This window comes from Dunckerocampus dactyliophorus, chromosome 1 (genome assembly GCF_027744805.1).
Source record: "Dunckerocampus dactyliophorus isolate RoL2022-P2 chromosome 1, RoL_Ddac_1.1, whole genome shotgun sequence".
Taxonomy (NCBI): domain Eukaryota; kingdom Metazoa; phylum Chordata; class Actinopteri; order Syngnathiformes; family Syngnathidae; genus Dunckerocampus; species Dunckerocampus dactyliophorus.
In genome coordinates this window covers 13,863,010-13,879,514 of record NC_072819.1, presented here as the reverse complement: position 1 = coordinate 13,879,514, position 16,505 = coordinate 13,863,010, and the positions used below count along the sequence as shown (strand labels likewise).

The window sequence follows — 16,505 nt, the reverse complement described above, 5'->3', positions numbered from 1 at the left end:
AATGTTAAAAATGATGAGAATCTTTAAGTCAGAATTATACTATTACTAAACAGTGTTAGCAATATTTAGATAATTAAATGTTTAGTAACAATTATCTAAATATTGTTAAGGTCATTCCACATTTGTCATAAGATTGTTGTAAAAGGAGGCAGGATGAGTGCAAGGCAGGAGGAGAGGAAGCATATTGTTAGTGTTGGGACGCGGCCGGTCCTCTCAGGTAACGCTAACTTTCTAGTGCACTTTGACGCCATTAAATATGTCAGACGGCTTCTAGCATCGATGCTCGTGTTTCCTGTTTACCAACAAGGGCAGAAGAGGTTTGTGTACGTGTTCCGGTCCAAAGGATCAGATGAAGGAGACTGGACCGGAAACTCATGCTGAGATCATACGAACAAAGTTAGTCTTGTTAGCTTTAGCCGACGTGTGGCCAGCCGGGTCAAACACACGTTCAAACAGGACATCGGCACCGCTAACTGGACTGTTGCTGGACAATCAAGCTTGAAATGAGTTCGGACTTACTCGTTCGGTGCTGTTAGCCTGCTAGTAGGCTGTCTGCTCGGACATAAGCTAACGGTAATGCCATAGTCTACAACATTCACTTTAAGTGCGACATTAAAATACTTTCTCTTTTCTCTGTGTGCTAAGAAGCAAGGAGACGACGGAGTGAACAAGGACGTTTCAGTAAGTGAACTTTGATGTAAACACTCTTGAGACTCACTGATTATGCCACGTTAGTGTTCTGTAATGAACGTCTATAACATAGTCTACATTATCTGACACAAGTGAACACACCCCTCACATTTCTGCAAATATGATATATTTGCATGAGACAACACTGAAGAAACACTTCAAATAGGCTGTTAAATAGTCAGTGCACAGCTAATGTGCTCCACACAGGGGAGGCGACACTGCGATTGGCGAAACTCCTCGCCAACGCGTAGCAAACACTGTACACTGGAGGCGACGAGGGACTGTGACAAGCTACACTGGTGAGCGCAGCGTTCACACCCAGAGTGAATATTACGAGTCTCCCACGGTTTTGATTGGCTGGCAGATGTGGAGGGACTTTGGGGGTATCAAAGTACTGTAGTTCAGAGGAGGAAAAGCGGCCGATGTTGATTGAGTACTCTTGCTAGTACCGGATCTTGCTGGTTTTAAAGATAAACTCCCATAAAATGTAAAATGACTGTAAGCTTACCGGATATGTTTACTATGGCACCGATGAGTTCCCATGCCGCTTTTTTCTTTATATGTCTGTTTATACTTTTTATTTTTACTTTTAGAAATGCTAAATAGCTCCGGGAAATCTGACACGATGCAGACTGAACACCCAGCGTAAAGTGCAACCAAAGGATTTATGAACAAAAGACTATAGTCAAAGTCAACATTGTCCAAAAATTGGAAAAAAGCAAGACAAATGCAAAATGAAGTCCTTATATTGTGACATGCCGGTAAAAAAGAACTTAGAGAGACCATACCTATTTTATGTCACTGTTTATACTTGTAAATATCGTAAATAAATAAATGCAAGATAATTTTTCTTTTGAATATCATGTTGCAGTTGTTCAATTTGCTGCCTTAAGAGCATATGGCACGTTAAACCTAAATCCTCAACAATTTTGTCTCAAGAGTTCTGTTTCCCTTGATAGTGGTAGTACATAACGATTTAAGAAACTACAACATAACTTCAACTAAAATATTTATGTCGTCAAATAATGAGCGAACATTTTGAGGATTTCACTGTGAATGTTTCTTGCTTATGGGGATCACAGTACATTTCTTGGAGCCAGCTAAATGGTAACTCGTTCAAGGAAAGCATGGTCCAGCTGGCAGGAAGATTGTCTAATGGACAAGTCTGTATATATATATTTTTTTATATATAGGCAACAAATTCTTGAAATATCAAGAGGTAAAGATAATATCAAGTTGAAGATATCAAGAAGTAGAACAATTTCTTTAGGACAGTTCTTTAAGACAATGTAGAACTATAGAATATAGAACTACCTCTATAGAACCATCTTCAGAACAAAGTTCTATAGAATAGAGGTCCTAAAGTCTGTAGGACATTTTTATCAGTGGTCTAGTGGCATGTTGGCCAATACAGTAACAGCCTGGAGATCGGAAAGACATGGGTTCGATTCTCCCTTGGGCATTCTGTGTGGAGTTTGCATGTTCTCCTGGTGTGTGCGTGGGTTTTCTCCGGGTACTCCGATAATTGGTGTCCATAGGTGAATGGTTGTTTGTCTATATGTGCCCTGCGATGGGCGGGCGACCAGTCCAGGGTGTACCCCGCCTGTCGCCCGAAGGCAGTTGAGATAGGCTCCAGCATACCCTCGTGACCCTAAAGAGGAGAAGCGGCATAGAAAATGGATGGATGGATGGATCTCTTGAAATGTTCTACAGAAAATTTTTAGCAGGGTACAGGTATAGTCCAACAAGTAGGTGCAAAAAATGGAAACAAAGGATCTCAGGGCAAACCCCCCAAAATATAAAATAGAAACAAAAAGACTCAGAGCGTAAGGCCAGGTAGACACATGAAAGAAAAACGCTAAAGGCAGTGAAAAAACACACGCGTAGAAAAACAAGAGAGCTGCTATACAAACAGTGAGCAGAACTAACCTTAGCGGTAGCAATAGCAAAAGCTAGAAGAACAAGCAGTAAAGACAAGAGAAAGGTAAGGGACCAGTTAGGAGCCGCCGGAGGAGCGGGAAAGCCAGAAGGTACGCGGGTGAGGACGGAGGAATAACTGGCCCCATCTGATAAAGGTCGGGGTAATTGGCCACAGGTGCGTGTAATAATCAGCTCAGTCAGCAGGGACGCGTGCACTGAAACATACGGCAGACAGGCGGCAGCAGAGCGACAGACACAGGACTTGACAGAAAAGTTGAACATTTTTCAACTTTCGTTGATCGCGTCGCAAGATACGTGTGCATGACACGCACGAGCACACATTTTTACATGCACGAATTTGGCTGGACGGTGACACGCGATAATCGCCCTATCGCGCAGGTTCCATTGAAAATGAATGAAGTATCGGCAATGTCGCCTCCCGTGTGTGGCGCCCATAATAGTGTAAATTTGCAGTACCCTCAAAATAACTTGACACACAGCATTTAAATGTCCTGTCTGCCATCGTTTGGTACTGCAATAGGGGCGTTAAGCCTGTTTTATGCTTTCCGCATCCGTGAGGTCCGTGCGGACAAACGGCGTCATTTTCGCACCCACGCCCCCTCGAGCGGCCCTTTTCATGCGGAAAATTCCCGCTCCGCGCACCTCCCAATTTCTCTAACTACGCGGACTGAGACGCGGAAAAAATGGCAGAAGACCCTAGCAGCTGTTAAGTACAGAAATACCGGCAGTTAAATGAGGCACCCGACCATGACGCCCAGTAGTTTAAGCATAAACACTGAAACAAGTTGTGTTTTTAGTCTAGTTGCTTCGTTTTTATTTCTTTTGCCGTATTCAGCATGCCTGTTGTAAACACATTCTCCTGCCGGGGAACAAGTCCCTGTGGTGGGAAGAATGACGAGTCCTTTTCTGTCGCAGCAGCAAATCAATACAACACAATTCCTCTTCTTCAAGAAGTAGACTCGCAAGTGTCACCATGGTGGAAGTCAAGTAAACAATGGCTAACTTCTTCCGCTCTACTTTAGTACCGTGGTAGACGCGTGTTTTTGATAAACTGCCCCCTGCAGTTTGGGAGCAGACGCTCCTTCTGCTGCTGCACGGAATATAAAATCACACACGGTCTCTCGAGCGGCACGGTGGTCAAGTGGTTAGCATGTAGCACAGTCACAGTCAGGAGATTGGGTCGAATCTCCTTTGGGCATTTCTGTGTGGAGTTTGCATGTTCTCCCCGTGCGTGGTACTCCGGTTTCCTCTCACAAAACATGCATGTTACGTTAATTGGCGACTCTAAATTGTCCATAGGTATGAATGTGAGTGTGAATGGTTGTTTGTCTATATGTGATAGAGATAGACTCCAGCATACCCCCACAACCCTAATGAGGAGAAGTGGTATAGAAAATGGATGGTCTCTCAACCGTATATCAGGCTCGTTCGAGCAGAAAGTATAACCCAGCCTTTAGTGTTTGAACGTACTATGAGCGAAAGTCTCCAGCCGTGTATGTAAACACTGTGGAACACACATAACAATGGACAGGCGAGAGCGCGTAGTGATACGAACAGAGAGGACTTTTTTTGTTAGCAACTGTTTTGTGATGCAAATGTATTACTCTTTTGAACACATACGCAACGCATGTTTTGAGAAGCCAAACTCTTTACTTAAGTGACCCCAGCAACTAACCGGAACTGTGTTCCACCTCACCGAAATCCGACCAGAACTCCGCTCACGGAACAAAGTGGGGAGTAAGTCACTGTTGATACACTACACTGATGGGGATGTCATATAACTTCATGTCAAAAAAATCTAACTATCCCTTTAAAAATCATGCAACACACACACACACACGATGTAATGTAAGTGAGGGTGGAGGCTCTTCGCTATTTTGCTACCCCAGAGAGACTACCAGATGTCTGTGTCTGAATCGCTTCAGAACTTAAGTCAAAGTCAACAAAGTGAGAAAACTTCACCAGAACCGACCAAAGAATTGTGGAAAACTTACCTACCGCTTGCAGTTCATGCGAGACGTGGTTTTAATGACAGCTCCTTCACACAATAATCAGCTCTCTTCTCCGCTCACGCGGAAAGTTGTGTGCTGCAGTGAAATGCGTCCGAGCACCAGAAACGGCTGTTATACAGAACTAATGTTATGCACCTCAGAGCTGCGTTTGTCAAAATTGGCGCCCAACCGTGGGGGTGGCAAGTGGGGTGGCCAGAGATGGCCGCCACGTAGGTCCGCTACTGGATACATTCTGATACACACACAAACACAATATGTGTATGTGTGCTCACACTACAGGCATGTGGTCTAGTGGTTAGCATGTTGGCCACACAGTCACAGTCTGGAGATCGGGAAGATCTGGGTTCCATTTTCCCTTGGGCATTTCTGTGTGGAGTTTGCATGTTCTCCCCGTGTGTGCGTGGGTTTTCTCCAGGTGCTGCAGTTTCCTCCCACATTCCAAAAAACATGCATGTTAGGTTAATTGGCAACTCTAAATTGTCCATAGGTATGAATGTGAGTTTGCATTTGTCTATATGTGTCCTGCGATTGGCAGGTCTCATGCCAATTATAGCTAAGCATGTCCATTCTCTCCAAATGGTATCCACACTTGCCAAACACTTCATATCACATGACAGCATATCATAGCAGTACCCATGTGAAAGTGCATTATTTTCCTTATTATAATTTTGTTAAGTTTGAAATAAACTAAACTAAGTGGTAACAAAAAAACACTTCTCTTTAGCCTCTGTGGGGCATATTAGCATGATGTCTGGTGATTGCTACAGTATGTTATGCTGTGATCAATTAATTGTTGCCAATTTGTTTGGACTTTACTCACTAACAGCGCAAACAAAGTGTGAATACTGACAGACGATACCCATTATATGTAAGGATGACCATGTGATCAAAGCAGAATGGAATGCAGCCCAACTTTTGTAAATATTTGCCTTTCAGATCAAAGTGACCTCAAGTGACTGGCATGATGTTGGTGCCCTTTCTCAGTTGAACCCCTACTAGTGTCCCCTGGGGGACTGCTGAAGGTAAGCAGCAGTCTGTCAACATGCAGCTGACCTATCAGAAGCTGGTGCCTCAGCTGAGGCGGAGCCCGCGCCTCAAAACCCTGACGGCCACTGTGCTCGCCGCCTACACCATCAAGAAACTGTCGCCGTATGTCTGGAGGCGGATCCAGGTGAGGCCTGTGTATGTACACGCGCACACAGATGCGTACGCGCACACACACACCACAGTGTTTATTTTTCAGGGGGGTTCAGCAGTTAAACAACTGGGTGGGGCTAATCTTCCTGTGGGAATGGTCAGTAATTCCTCCATCTCTGTGGATGCAAGTAAACAGAAGGGGAGTGACAACAGGTATGTGCATGTGTATGTGTTTGTATGTGTACTGTTAGTTTGTTAAATCTTATGTTAACCTCATCTTTGTGTGTATATGTGTGTGTCTGTATATGTGTGTGTAGGTCTCCATCAGTGAACAAGGAGTTTGTGGTGCGACTTGCTGGTCTTTTAAAGTTGTTGTTTCCACGGTTACTATGTCCTGAGGTGGCAGTGCTCGTCCTGCACTCTCTCACGCTCATGTCCAGAACCTTCTTGTCCATCTATGTCGCCACCTTGGATGGTCAGTGTGTGTGTGTGTGTGTGTGTGTGTGTGTGTGTTTTTAAATTGTCTATTTAGTCCTAGTGTATATAGCATTCATGACAAAATAGCAGTCTATGTTGTAATAGATGCCACATCTCAATGCATTGCTGTGTTTGTTTTTTACCATCCTAAAGATTTGGTGCTCTCCGCAGTTTAGTAGACCCTCTGTGGAGAATCAGGTCAACTTTAGAGGAAGCGGGGGGAGGACTCACAAGATTTCTTAGGGGGTCATAGATCGCAGATGCTAACCACAATTTTCTTGCTGTGCACAGGCATGATCGTCAAGTGCATCGTGCAGAAGGACCCGCGTGCCTTCATTCTGCAGCTTCTCAAGTGGCTGCTTGTGGCCGTTCCCGCCACCTTCATCAACAGCGCCATCAGGTTCCTGGAAGGTCAGCTGACCTTGCGCTTCAGGGGACGCCTGGTCAGCCATGCGTACCAGCTCTATTTCACCAACCAGGTAGGTCAGAGGTCAGGTGACATGAAGGGGTGACTGAGAAGGAGGTGACGTGTGTGTGTGTGTGCGTGTGTGTGTGCGTGCGTGCGTGTTGTGTCAGACGTATTACAGAGTCAGCAACATGGACGCCCGCCTGTCCAACCCGGACCAGTCCCTGACGGAGGACATTGTCATGTTCTCAGCCTCAGTGGCCCACCTCTACTCCAACTTGACCAAGCCCATCTTGGATGTGGTCGTCACCTGCTACACACTGCTGCGTACCGCCCACTCCAAAGGTCACCATCTCACACCTGCTTCCCACCACCGTCTCACAGCGGCAGACGTAGTGATGAGCACTGTTTGGCCCTCCCCCGTGCAGGAGCCAACACCACGTGGCCCTCAGTCATCGCTGGCTTGGTGGTGGCACTCACGGCCAAAGTGCTGCGCTCTTGTTCGCCTCGCTTCGGGAAGCTGGTGGCTGAGGAGGCACGGCGTAAAGGCGACCTGAGGCACATGCACTCACGAATTATCGCCAACTCAGAAGAGATCGCCTTCTACGGAGGCCACACGGTGCGGCCCGCCCTCTGCTGGACCCACTCCTCTTCACACCTGCTGCTCATGTGGAGTGCATTTGATTCGTAGGTGGAGATGGCCCAGCTGCAGAGGAGCTACACGGCGTTGTCGCGTCAGATCCATCAGATCCTGCTTAAGCGCCTGTGGTACGTCATGCTGGAACAATTCCTCATGAAGTATGTGTGGAGTGCCTCAGGCCTGGTCATGGTTGCCGTTCCCATCATCACTGCTACCGGATACTCCCAATATGGTAAACACGCATGAAGCGGTCCTGTTTGCTGTTTAGGCCACATAACATCTGACCCTATTATGTCATCAGACTCAGAGGAGGTGAAGCAGGCGGCCATGGTAATGAAGGAGGAGGAGCTTGTGAGCGAGAGGACGCAGGCCTTCACCACAGCTAGAAACCTACTCAACGCTGCCGCTGACGCCGTGGAGAGGATCATGAGCTCCTACAAAGAGGTGCCCACCCACCACCTTCTTTGTTTGTTAACATGCAAATGCAAACCAGTCCTGCATGTCTGCATCCAGGTCACAGAGCTGGCTGGCTACACGGCTCGCGTCTCCGAGATGCTGAATGTTTTTGAGGATGTCAAGGAGGGAATCTACCAGCGGTCCTTGGACAGAGATCAGGGGATGCCAGCAGGGGGAGCAGTGGTGCAGCACGGCCACAGAGTCTGCGGTCTTCTGGGCATGCGAGGTAAGACTTCCGACCAAGATCACTGTTAGCTGTCAGTCTTAGCATTAGCCTCATTTTATAGCTATAAACAATCTGTGTCCACATGAAAAGACACTGGCAGGACAATGCAGCAGGTGGCGCTATAGCCGACTAATTGTTTGAGCATTTTAACTAATTTGAAGAAAATAAGCAACAACAAACAGGAAACAGGAGAAGAGGACTGAGTGAATGGAATGCTAGCACAGGAGGAAACATCACAGCTGATCTCAGATGCTGTCCTGCTGCAGGTCACGTGGTCAGTGTGGAGAAGGGGATTCGCTGTGAGAATCTGCCAATCATCACACCCACAGGAGATGTGGTCGTGTCCTGCCTCAACATCCAGGTCTCTCACACACGCACACAGTCACACACAAAGAGCAGCGGGGAGATGCAGTGTGTGGTGTCAACCACCAGGTGTCAGTGTTGGCACATGTTTGTGGCACATGTTCAGCTGCAACTGGCAGAGGTCGTAGGTCAAATAGCAAACTACTGCAGCGCTTTCATAATTACTCACACAATGTTTTTGTGTGTTTGTGTGTGTTTGCCCATCATCCTTTTGCAGTGCTCACATGCAAATATAATACTTGGGTGTTGTGTTAGGTGTAACTGTCAATTAGGGGTAGAGTGGGCGTGGACTCATGTTGACACGCTGGCTGTGTGATTGTCAGGTGGATGACGACATGGATGTGTTGATCACGGGACCCAACGGTTGTGGAAAAAGTTCTTTGTTCAGGATCCTCAGCGGCCTGTGGCCCGTTTATGGAGGTGTCCTGTACCGACCAGAACCACACCACATGTTCTACATACCACAGAGGTACTAATTATGTGTTACGACTAGTATACAGTACATACACAAGTTTGGTACTACTGTACATACACTAATGCTCCATACACTAGTACTACATATACTAGAACTGTATACGCTAGTATTATGCACGCTAATACCAGTACTAGTACTACATACACTAATACTACATAACTACATACACTAGTAGTAAACACATTAGTACTAAATATGCTAATAGGTACACTAGTACTGCACACACTAATTGCATACACTAGCTCAACAGACACTAATACGACATACACTATTGTTATATATAGTAGTACTACATACACTAATATGACATTCTTAACACTAATACTACATGAACTAGTACGACATACACTGATACTAGTACGACATACACTAATATTACATACATCAGTATTGCATACACCAGTGCTATAGAGTGATGTGAAAAAGTGTTTGCCCCCTTAAACACTTAAATGTTTAAGATCATCACACAAATTTAAATATTAGTCAGTGACAACAGTGACACCACCCCCATTGCCCAGAAAAAAAATAATTGAGACCTATCAGTCTGGAAATGGTTATAAAGTCATTTCTAAAGCTACAGCGATCCACGGTGAGAGCCATTATGCACAAATGACGAAGACATGGAACAGTGGTAAGCCTTCCCAGGAGTGGCTGGCCAATCAAAATTACAGAGAGAGCGGAGCAACAACTCATCCAAGAGGTCACAAAAGACCCCACAACAACATCCAAAGAACTGCAAGCCTCACTTGCCTTATTTAAGGTCAGTGTTCATGAATCCACCATAAGAAAGACACTGGGCAAAAACAGCCTACATGGTTGTTCTAAGAGTTCTAAGACGAAAACAACTGCTGAACAAAAAGGACATTCAGGCTGAATTCCAATTCTACCCCTTACCCCCGTCTTACCCCTAACCCCTAGGTTTTGCGTGTTCACGAAAATCAAGTGGTGTCTCAATTCTCCTTAAACCAAGGGGTAAGGGGTAAGTGCTAAGGAGTATACACCCCTTGAAAACGATTGTGGTAGGCTACCACACTTGAAACGAAGGAGAAGGCGGAGCTACAACACACGCTGAGAAGATGGAAGCACGGAGACCAAAGGAAAAATATAAATGTAAGTAATTATGCATAATTATTGAGTTTTACAGTAACGTCACTTATATATTTATCAGGACCTTTGGGAAAATATTCTGTGGTCTGACGAGACAAAAGTTTAACTTTTTGGAAGGTGTGTGTCCCATTACATCAGGCCGCATTTCAGATTAGGAACATTATACCAACAGTAAAATATGGTGGAGGTAGTGTGATGATCTGGGACTGTTTTGCTGGAAGACTTATTGTGATAAATGGAACCATGAATTCTGCTGTCTACTAAAAAATCCTGAAGGAGAATGTCCGGCCATCTGTTCGTGACCTCACGCTGAAACCAACTTGGGTTCTGCAGCAGGACAATGATCCAAAACACAGCAGCAAGTCCACCTCTGAATGGCTGAAGAAAAACAAAATGAAGACTTTGGAGTGGCCTAGTCAAAGTCCTATTGAGATGCTGTGGCATGACCTTAAAAAGGCGGTTCATGCTGGAAAACCCTCCAATGTGGCTGAATTACAACAATTCTGCAAAGATGAGTGGGCCAAAATTCCTCCACAGTGCTGTAAGAGACTCATTGCAAGTTAGCGCAAACGCTTGATTGCAGTTGCTGCTGCTAAGGGTGGCCCAACCAGTTATTAGGTTTAAGGGGCAATCACTTTCTCACACAGGGCCATGTAGGTTTGGATATTTTTTTGTCCTTTAATAATATAAAGTTTCATTTAAAACTGCATTTTGTGTTCAGTTGTGTTGTCTTTGACTGATATTTATATTTGTTTGATGATTTGGAAAAAAAAAGAAATCAGGAAGGGGGCAAACACTTTTTCACATCACTGTATCCAGTAGTACTTCATACACTCATGCTAGTACTACATATGCACTAGTGCTAACTACACTAATACTAGTACTACATACACTAATATTACATACACTCATACTATTCCAGGATAGTATTCCAGGATGCCAGTCAAGTTCAACATAACGTTCCTTATTAGAAATAATGTAAACAGAAATAAACTGTGTCCAGAATAAAAGCTTAATTAGTTTACGGGCAATGTTTTAAGTAACATTTTAACATTAACTTTCATAAAGGTGTAAAAAGACCTGAAGCAGTGTTAGTGTTAGTATAAAATGCTAATTTTGCAAACAAGTGAGGACACCTATGGTGACATTGGAGTCTCACTGCTTACTACACGTGTTTGTGCGTGTATGCAGGCCTTACATGTCTGAGGGGACTCTGAGGGATCAGGTGATCTATCCAGACTCTGTGGAGCAGATGGTCCAGAAAGGACTCACGGACACTGGATTGGAGGAGATCCTTTCCACTGTGCACCTTCTCTACATCCTGGATAGGGAGGGAGGTGTGTGTGCGTGTGGGCACGTGGGCGCGTGCACGTGTGTTGTGTGTTAGTAACTAGTGTGACTGTGTGTGCCAGGTTGGGAGTCAGTGAGTGACTGGAAGGACGTCCTGTCAGGCGGAGAGAAGCAGCGAATGGGAATGGCTCGCATGTTCTACCACAAGTGAGCATCAAACACACGCTGCGGAGTGGGTCACATGGCTCATTTGAAACTGATCACATCTCTGGTCTAGGCCCAAATACGCCCTGCTGGATGAGTGCACGAGTGCCGTGAGCATTGATGTGGAGGGAAGCATCTTTCAGGCTGCAAAGGATGCTGGGATATCTTTGCTGTCAATCACACATAGACCCTCCCTCTGGTCAGAACAACACATGCACGCACACACACGCACTACTGTACTATAGGTTTCAAGCAGGCAGGGGGCAGCAGAGTTTCAAGCTGCTCGCTGAAGCCAGACAATACACTTCTGAAGAAAATTTTAAGACCAGTTGAAAAGTTGCAAGAATTTACATTTTTCACTGTTGGATCTTAAGGAGCTTCTAAATAGAACTTCAAAATCTAAATTGAAGATATGAGAGTGAGACAAATATTTTTGAGTAAGCAATTTATTGCAAACAACCATTAAACTTACATGGGCTATTCATCTGCTGATCACAAGTTTAAGAAATAGATGAAAGAATAAAAGGAAAAATAAAACCCGGAACGCCCCTAAAATAGAAATAAATGTTCAAAAAAGGACTCAGTAATGAGTAGCTGCACCATTCTTGTCCATCCTCAAAAATTCTTTTGGCCATGCTTGATGCCAGTGTTTCCAGGAGGCTAGTGGGAATTTTGCTCCAGGTGGTGAAGATGGCTTCATGCAGGGCATCTACTGTCTGGAACTGATGGCCATTTTTGTAAACTTCCCTTCCCATCCATCCCCAAGTCTTCTCAGTTGGATTTAGATCAGATGAACACACAAGATGGTCCAAAAGAGTTATGTTATTCCTCTAGAAGAAGTCCTTTGTCAGGGGGGCATTGTGAACTGCAGCGTTGTCCTGTTGAAACCCAGTCAGCTCCTGCACAACCTGAAGCTCCATTGTACCACTGAAGGAAAAATCAGCCCAGATCCTCCACTGTGCCATGTGGAAAACATCTCAGGTGGTATCTCCTTGTCATGCCAGTAATGTTGGAAGCCATCAGGACTATTAAGCTTCCATTTTTTACCATCAAAGAGTAAAACTTTCTTCCAGCCTTCAATGTGTGATGTTTGGTGCTCTTGTGCAAATTTTGTGGCGTTGAAGGAGACGAGGACTTTGAAGACTCTTCTGTCGCAGATGCCGTATGATGTTTATTGAACGGCACTCTGCACCTTTAACAACCTTCATTTGGGCCAGTGATTGTCCCGTGTCCATAACCCTTCCATAACCCTCAGGATCTTTTAAAAGGTTCACAGAGAGAAAGCTTTTTGTATTTGCCATCAAAATTTAGGCTTTTAAAGGCGGTGGTTTTAAACTTTTGATCAGCTGATCAACAGTGTGTTTCAGTTTAATGGCTGTTTGGAATAAATTGCTTACTCAAATGTTTCTTTGTCTCACTCCTATTTCTTCTTTTTGCATTTGAAGCTCTGCTTAGAACCTCCTTAAGATCTAACAATGCAAAATGTAAATTCTTGCAACAACTGGTCTTAAAATATTTATCAGGTCGCGGGTATGCTGGAGCCTTAACAGTTTATACAGTGGTCTGAAAAAGTGTTTGCCCCCTTACTGATTTCTTTTTTTTTTGCATGTTCATCACACACACACAAACGTACATGGCCCTGTGTGAAAAAGTGATTGCCCCTTAATCCTAATAACTGGTTGGACCACCCTTAGCAGCAACAACAAGCATTTGTGATAACTTGCAATGAGTCTCTTACAGCGCTGTGGAGGAATTTCGGCCCACTCTTTGCAGTATTGTTGTAATTCAGCCACATGGGAGGGTTTTCGAACATGAAACGCCTTTTTAAGGTCTTGCCACAGCATCTCAGTAGGATTCAGGTCAGGACTTTGACTAGGCCACTCCAAAGTTTTCATTTTGTTTTTCTTCAGCCATTCAGAGGTGAACTTGCTGGTGTGTTTTGGATCATTGTCCTGCTGCAGAACCTAAGTTGGTTTCAGCTTGAGGTCACGAACAGATGGCCGGACATTCTCCTTCAGGATTTTTTGATAGACAGCAGAATTCATGGTTCCATTTATCACAGCAAGTCTTCCAGGTCCTGAAGCTGCTAAACAGCCCCAGACCATCACACTACCACCACCATATTTTATTGTTGGTATGATGACTGCATTTTGTGTTCAGTTGTGTTGTCATTGACTAATGTTAAAATTTTTTGATGATCTGAAACATTTAAGTGTGACAAACCAAAAAAAAAGAAATCAGGAAGGTGGCAAACACTTTTTCACACCACTGTATATATGTGTATAATTGATGTATATAATTGATATATCACTGATATATTATTGACTGTCCCGCCAACAGGAAGTACCACTCTCACATCCTGCAGTTCGATGGTGAAGGCGGTTGGCGTTTTGAGCGTCTGGATGCGTCCACTCGTCTGTCTCTGCAGGTCAGTGTCCACTTCCTGTTTGAACTTCACCTTCGCCGATGTGACCAGAAGTCTGCAAATGTGGTCAAATGGCAACTTAAAGTTGTGGTGGGAGGAGCTTGTGTTTCAAGCTATGTTTGTGTTTGACTGAGCACTGAAGCATGCAGGCTGCGGTTAACATTGTGACGCCCTCAACTTCTCCTCTTTCAGGAAGAGAAGCGGCGTCTGGAGAGTCAGCTGTCAGGAATCCCCAAGATGCAGCAGCGTCTGTCTGAGCTCTGCGTCCTGTTGGGGGAGGGGCAGGGGGACGTGCCCACCGGCCATGACACGCCCCTTTCCTGAGGGACGCCCTGCACAGCATGATGGGTAACTCCAGTAAATACCTTTCACGGGTCACATGTGTTTACACACACACACACTAAGTTTGATCTCAAACACATTGCTGTGTTAACAGGAAATAAGAAGCCGTCATTGGTGGCTTTTCTGAATACCTGTTGGTCAGAATCCTGTCAGCCATTGTTCACCTTGTTTCTCTTTGCAGCGTTCTCACTGTCACCTGGGGCAGAAGTTGAACATCAAGAGGAGACAATTTTATTTCAAACTGTGCCAATTTTAATCTTTTTAATGATGACAAATCAGCAGGTCAAAAAAGTCAGTAACTTTTCTTTTTCACTAAAACCTGTTTGACAACGAGGATGTCATAGAAAAGATAAAGTAGCTCAACAATGTATTTTTACCTTGCTTTTCAAAATAAAACATGTTGACAAGTCTTCATGGTGGTGATTGACAGCCAGTGCTGGCAGGCGGGCTTGTCCCCTCCACATCCTCACCCGTGACACGACACACCCACTTATAGCTCAGCAAAGTACATCATAGTGTGTAAGTATTTACTACACATAAATCTATGTTCTTTCTTTTGTACGTCTTAATGTAAGAAACAACTTTAAACTTTGGTGCCTTCTACCCCCTGCTGGACTGTCTTAAAATACAGTTCAACAAAGTTATGTATCAGCAACGTAACCTGGAAGAAACATGATATGTAAGAGAAAGAAGGCTTAATACGGCACAGCGTATCACAGCGCTTCCCAGATAGCGTGCTAATATTCCCCCTAGTGGCCGTCAGTTGCATAGAGATTACATCAGAACTACTGTATCTGTAAATATAATCCATCCATTTATTTTCCATGCCGCTTATTATAGTTATTGATATAAAATGTTGTTCTGCAGTTCAGTGTTTAACTGCAGTGTAGTATGCTAAGTTAAATGTAAACATATAAACAGTATATGTGGTAGTGGAAGTGTAGTGTTGTATGTTAACCACATACATATATAAACAGTATATATAGTACTATAGTAATACAAGTGTGGTGTGTTAAATGTATACATATACAAACACTATGTAGTGTTGTAGTAATAGAATTGTAGTGTGTGGTTGTATGTTAAAGACATACATATATACAGTAAACAGTGCAGTATACTGCATGTGGTATTGTAGTAGTGTGTAGTAGTACGTTGAACAAATACATGTAATGTAGTGTACATAGAACTTGACTTTGGTACCAGTTGCCCACAGAGGAGCGTCAGATGAGCTTACCGGCGCATCTCAGGCGGGTGGGGCGGTGTCTCAGCGGACCTGTTGTGCGGCTCTTCTCGCTGATCGTGGTGGTTTCACTCGCGGGCGTCTGCAAGTTTCTTTCACGGACCGCCAGCTCAGGTGAGAGCCTAAGCACGCAATTGTCTTTTTGTTGTTTTCTGGTCGTTTTTGTCTAACTTTGTCCCCAACCACAGCCGCCGCAGGAAGGAAGGTGCGCGCGCGTGTGTGTGTGTGAACCAGGCGTGTCAAACAAGGCATAAACCAGACTCCGTGTAGAAACGTTGAAATTTAATGTTCGTGCTTTGTTATTAAGTGACGCCGGTTAACGCTGGGAACACAAGTGGGTTTCTGCAAACAACACTGACGTGTGGCTGATTCGGCTCGACCCCTTTATCCATTTATGAGCCTCCTGTGTGTGTTTGGCTTGTTTGGTTTCGAACAGTCGCTCAGTGGGCTCGGAGCGACCACTTCTCAAGTGGACATTATAGCAATGGAGTCTGGTGTGCTGCAGCGTGAACGTTTAGCTCTTTGGACTTGTTTCTTGTTTTGGTTCCATTCCAAACTGAAATAGCTGTGATGACTGGCAGGAGGTCCCAGCCTATCTCGGACAGTTGCGCTCAGAATAACTGGCATTCCAACACATGCACACGCGCGTGCACACACACCGGAAGTAGAAAGTTGACTTGAGTGAAGTGGTAATTGACAGGCGATGTCACTTTATTTGTTCAGTCTGGGTCCGGTCACGTGAGGAGTGTGCGTGTATGTATCTGTGTGTGTGTTGGGTGGTGTTCATTGTGAGAGTTATTTAACAATATGTAGATATTTTATGCATGTGTGTATGTATATGTATGTGTGTTTTCTATGCCGCTTCTCCTCATTAGGATCACCCGGGTACACCCTGGACTGGTTGCCAGCCAATCGCAGGGCACATATAGTGCACATATAGACAAACAACCATTCACTCTCACATTCATACCTATGAACAGGTTAAAGTCGCCAATTAACCTAGCATGCATGTTTTTGGAATGTGGGAGGAAACCGGAGTACCTGGAGAAAACCCACGCACACACGAACATGCAA

At 44.6% G+C, this 16,505-nt stretch overlaps 2 protein-coding genes across 10 annotated transcripts in view; both read left to right on the top strand.

Moving 5' to 3' along the window:
* The first annotated feature begins 159 nt into the window (after positions 1–159).
* On the top strand, positions 160–14,644 carry abcd1 (ATP-binding cassette, sub-family D (ALD), member 1). Of its 5 annotated transcripts, XM_054794502.1 has the most exons (20): positions 160–217; positions 308–573; positions 649–681; positions 5,580–5,814; positions 5,887–5,993; positions 6,098–6,255; positions 6,549–6,736; positions 6,834–7,008; positions 7,092–7,282; positions 7,355–7,535; positions 7,605–7,747; positions 7,817–7,985; positions 8,252–8,346; positions 8,672–8,817; positions 11,122–11,267; positions 11,343–11,427; positions 11,498–11,623; positions 13,765–13,852; positions 14,042–14,197; positions 14,373–14,634. In XM_054794502.1, exons 4-19 carry the CDS (start codon positions 5,686–5,688, stop codon positions 14,171–14,173), a joined length of 2,259 nt encoding a protein of 752 aa, XP_054650477.1. In that variant the 5' UTR covers positions 160–217; positions 308–573; positions 649–681; positions 5,580–5,685; the 3' UTR covers positions 14,174–14,197; positions 14,373–14,634. The 5 variants fall into 5 exon arrangements, with proteins under 5 accessions (XP_054650477.1, XP_054651297.1, XP_054649610.1 ...); XM_054795322.1 differs by lacking the exon at positions 160–217 and having other exon boundaries at positions 228–573; positions 646–681; positions 14,373–14,635; XM_054793635.1 differs by lacking the exon at positions 160–217 and having other exon boundaries at positions 228–573.
* A 790-nt stretch (positions 14,645–15,434) lies between these two features.
* Positions 15,435–16,505, top strand: part of plxnb3 (plexin B3) — a 70,931-nt gene continuing 69,860 nt past the window's right edge. For all 5 annotated transcript variants that reach the window (XM_054790931.1, XM_054788391.1, XM_054789252.1 and 2 more), the window contains exon 1: positions 15,435–15,545. The gene's annotated coding sequence lies outside the window, so the exon portion shown is untranslated. The remainder of the gene's footprint in view (positions 15,546–16,505) is intronic.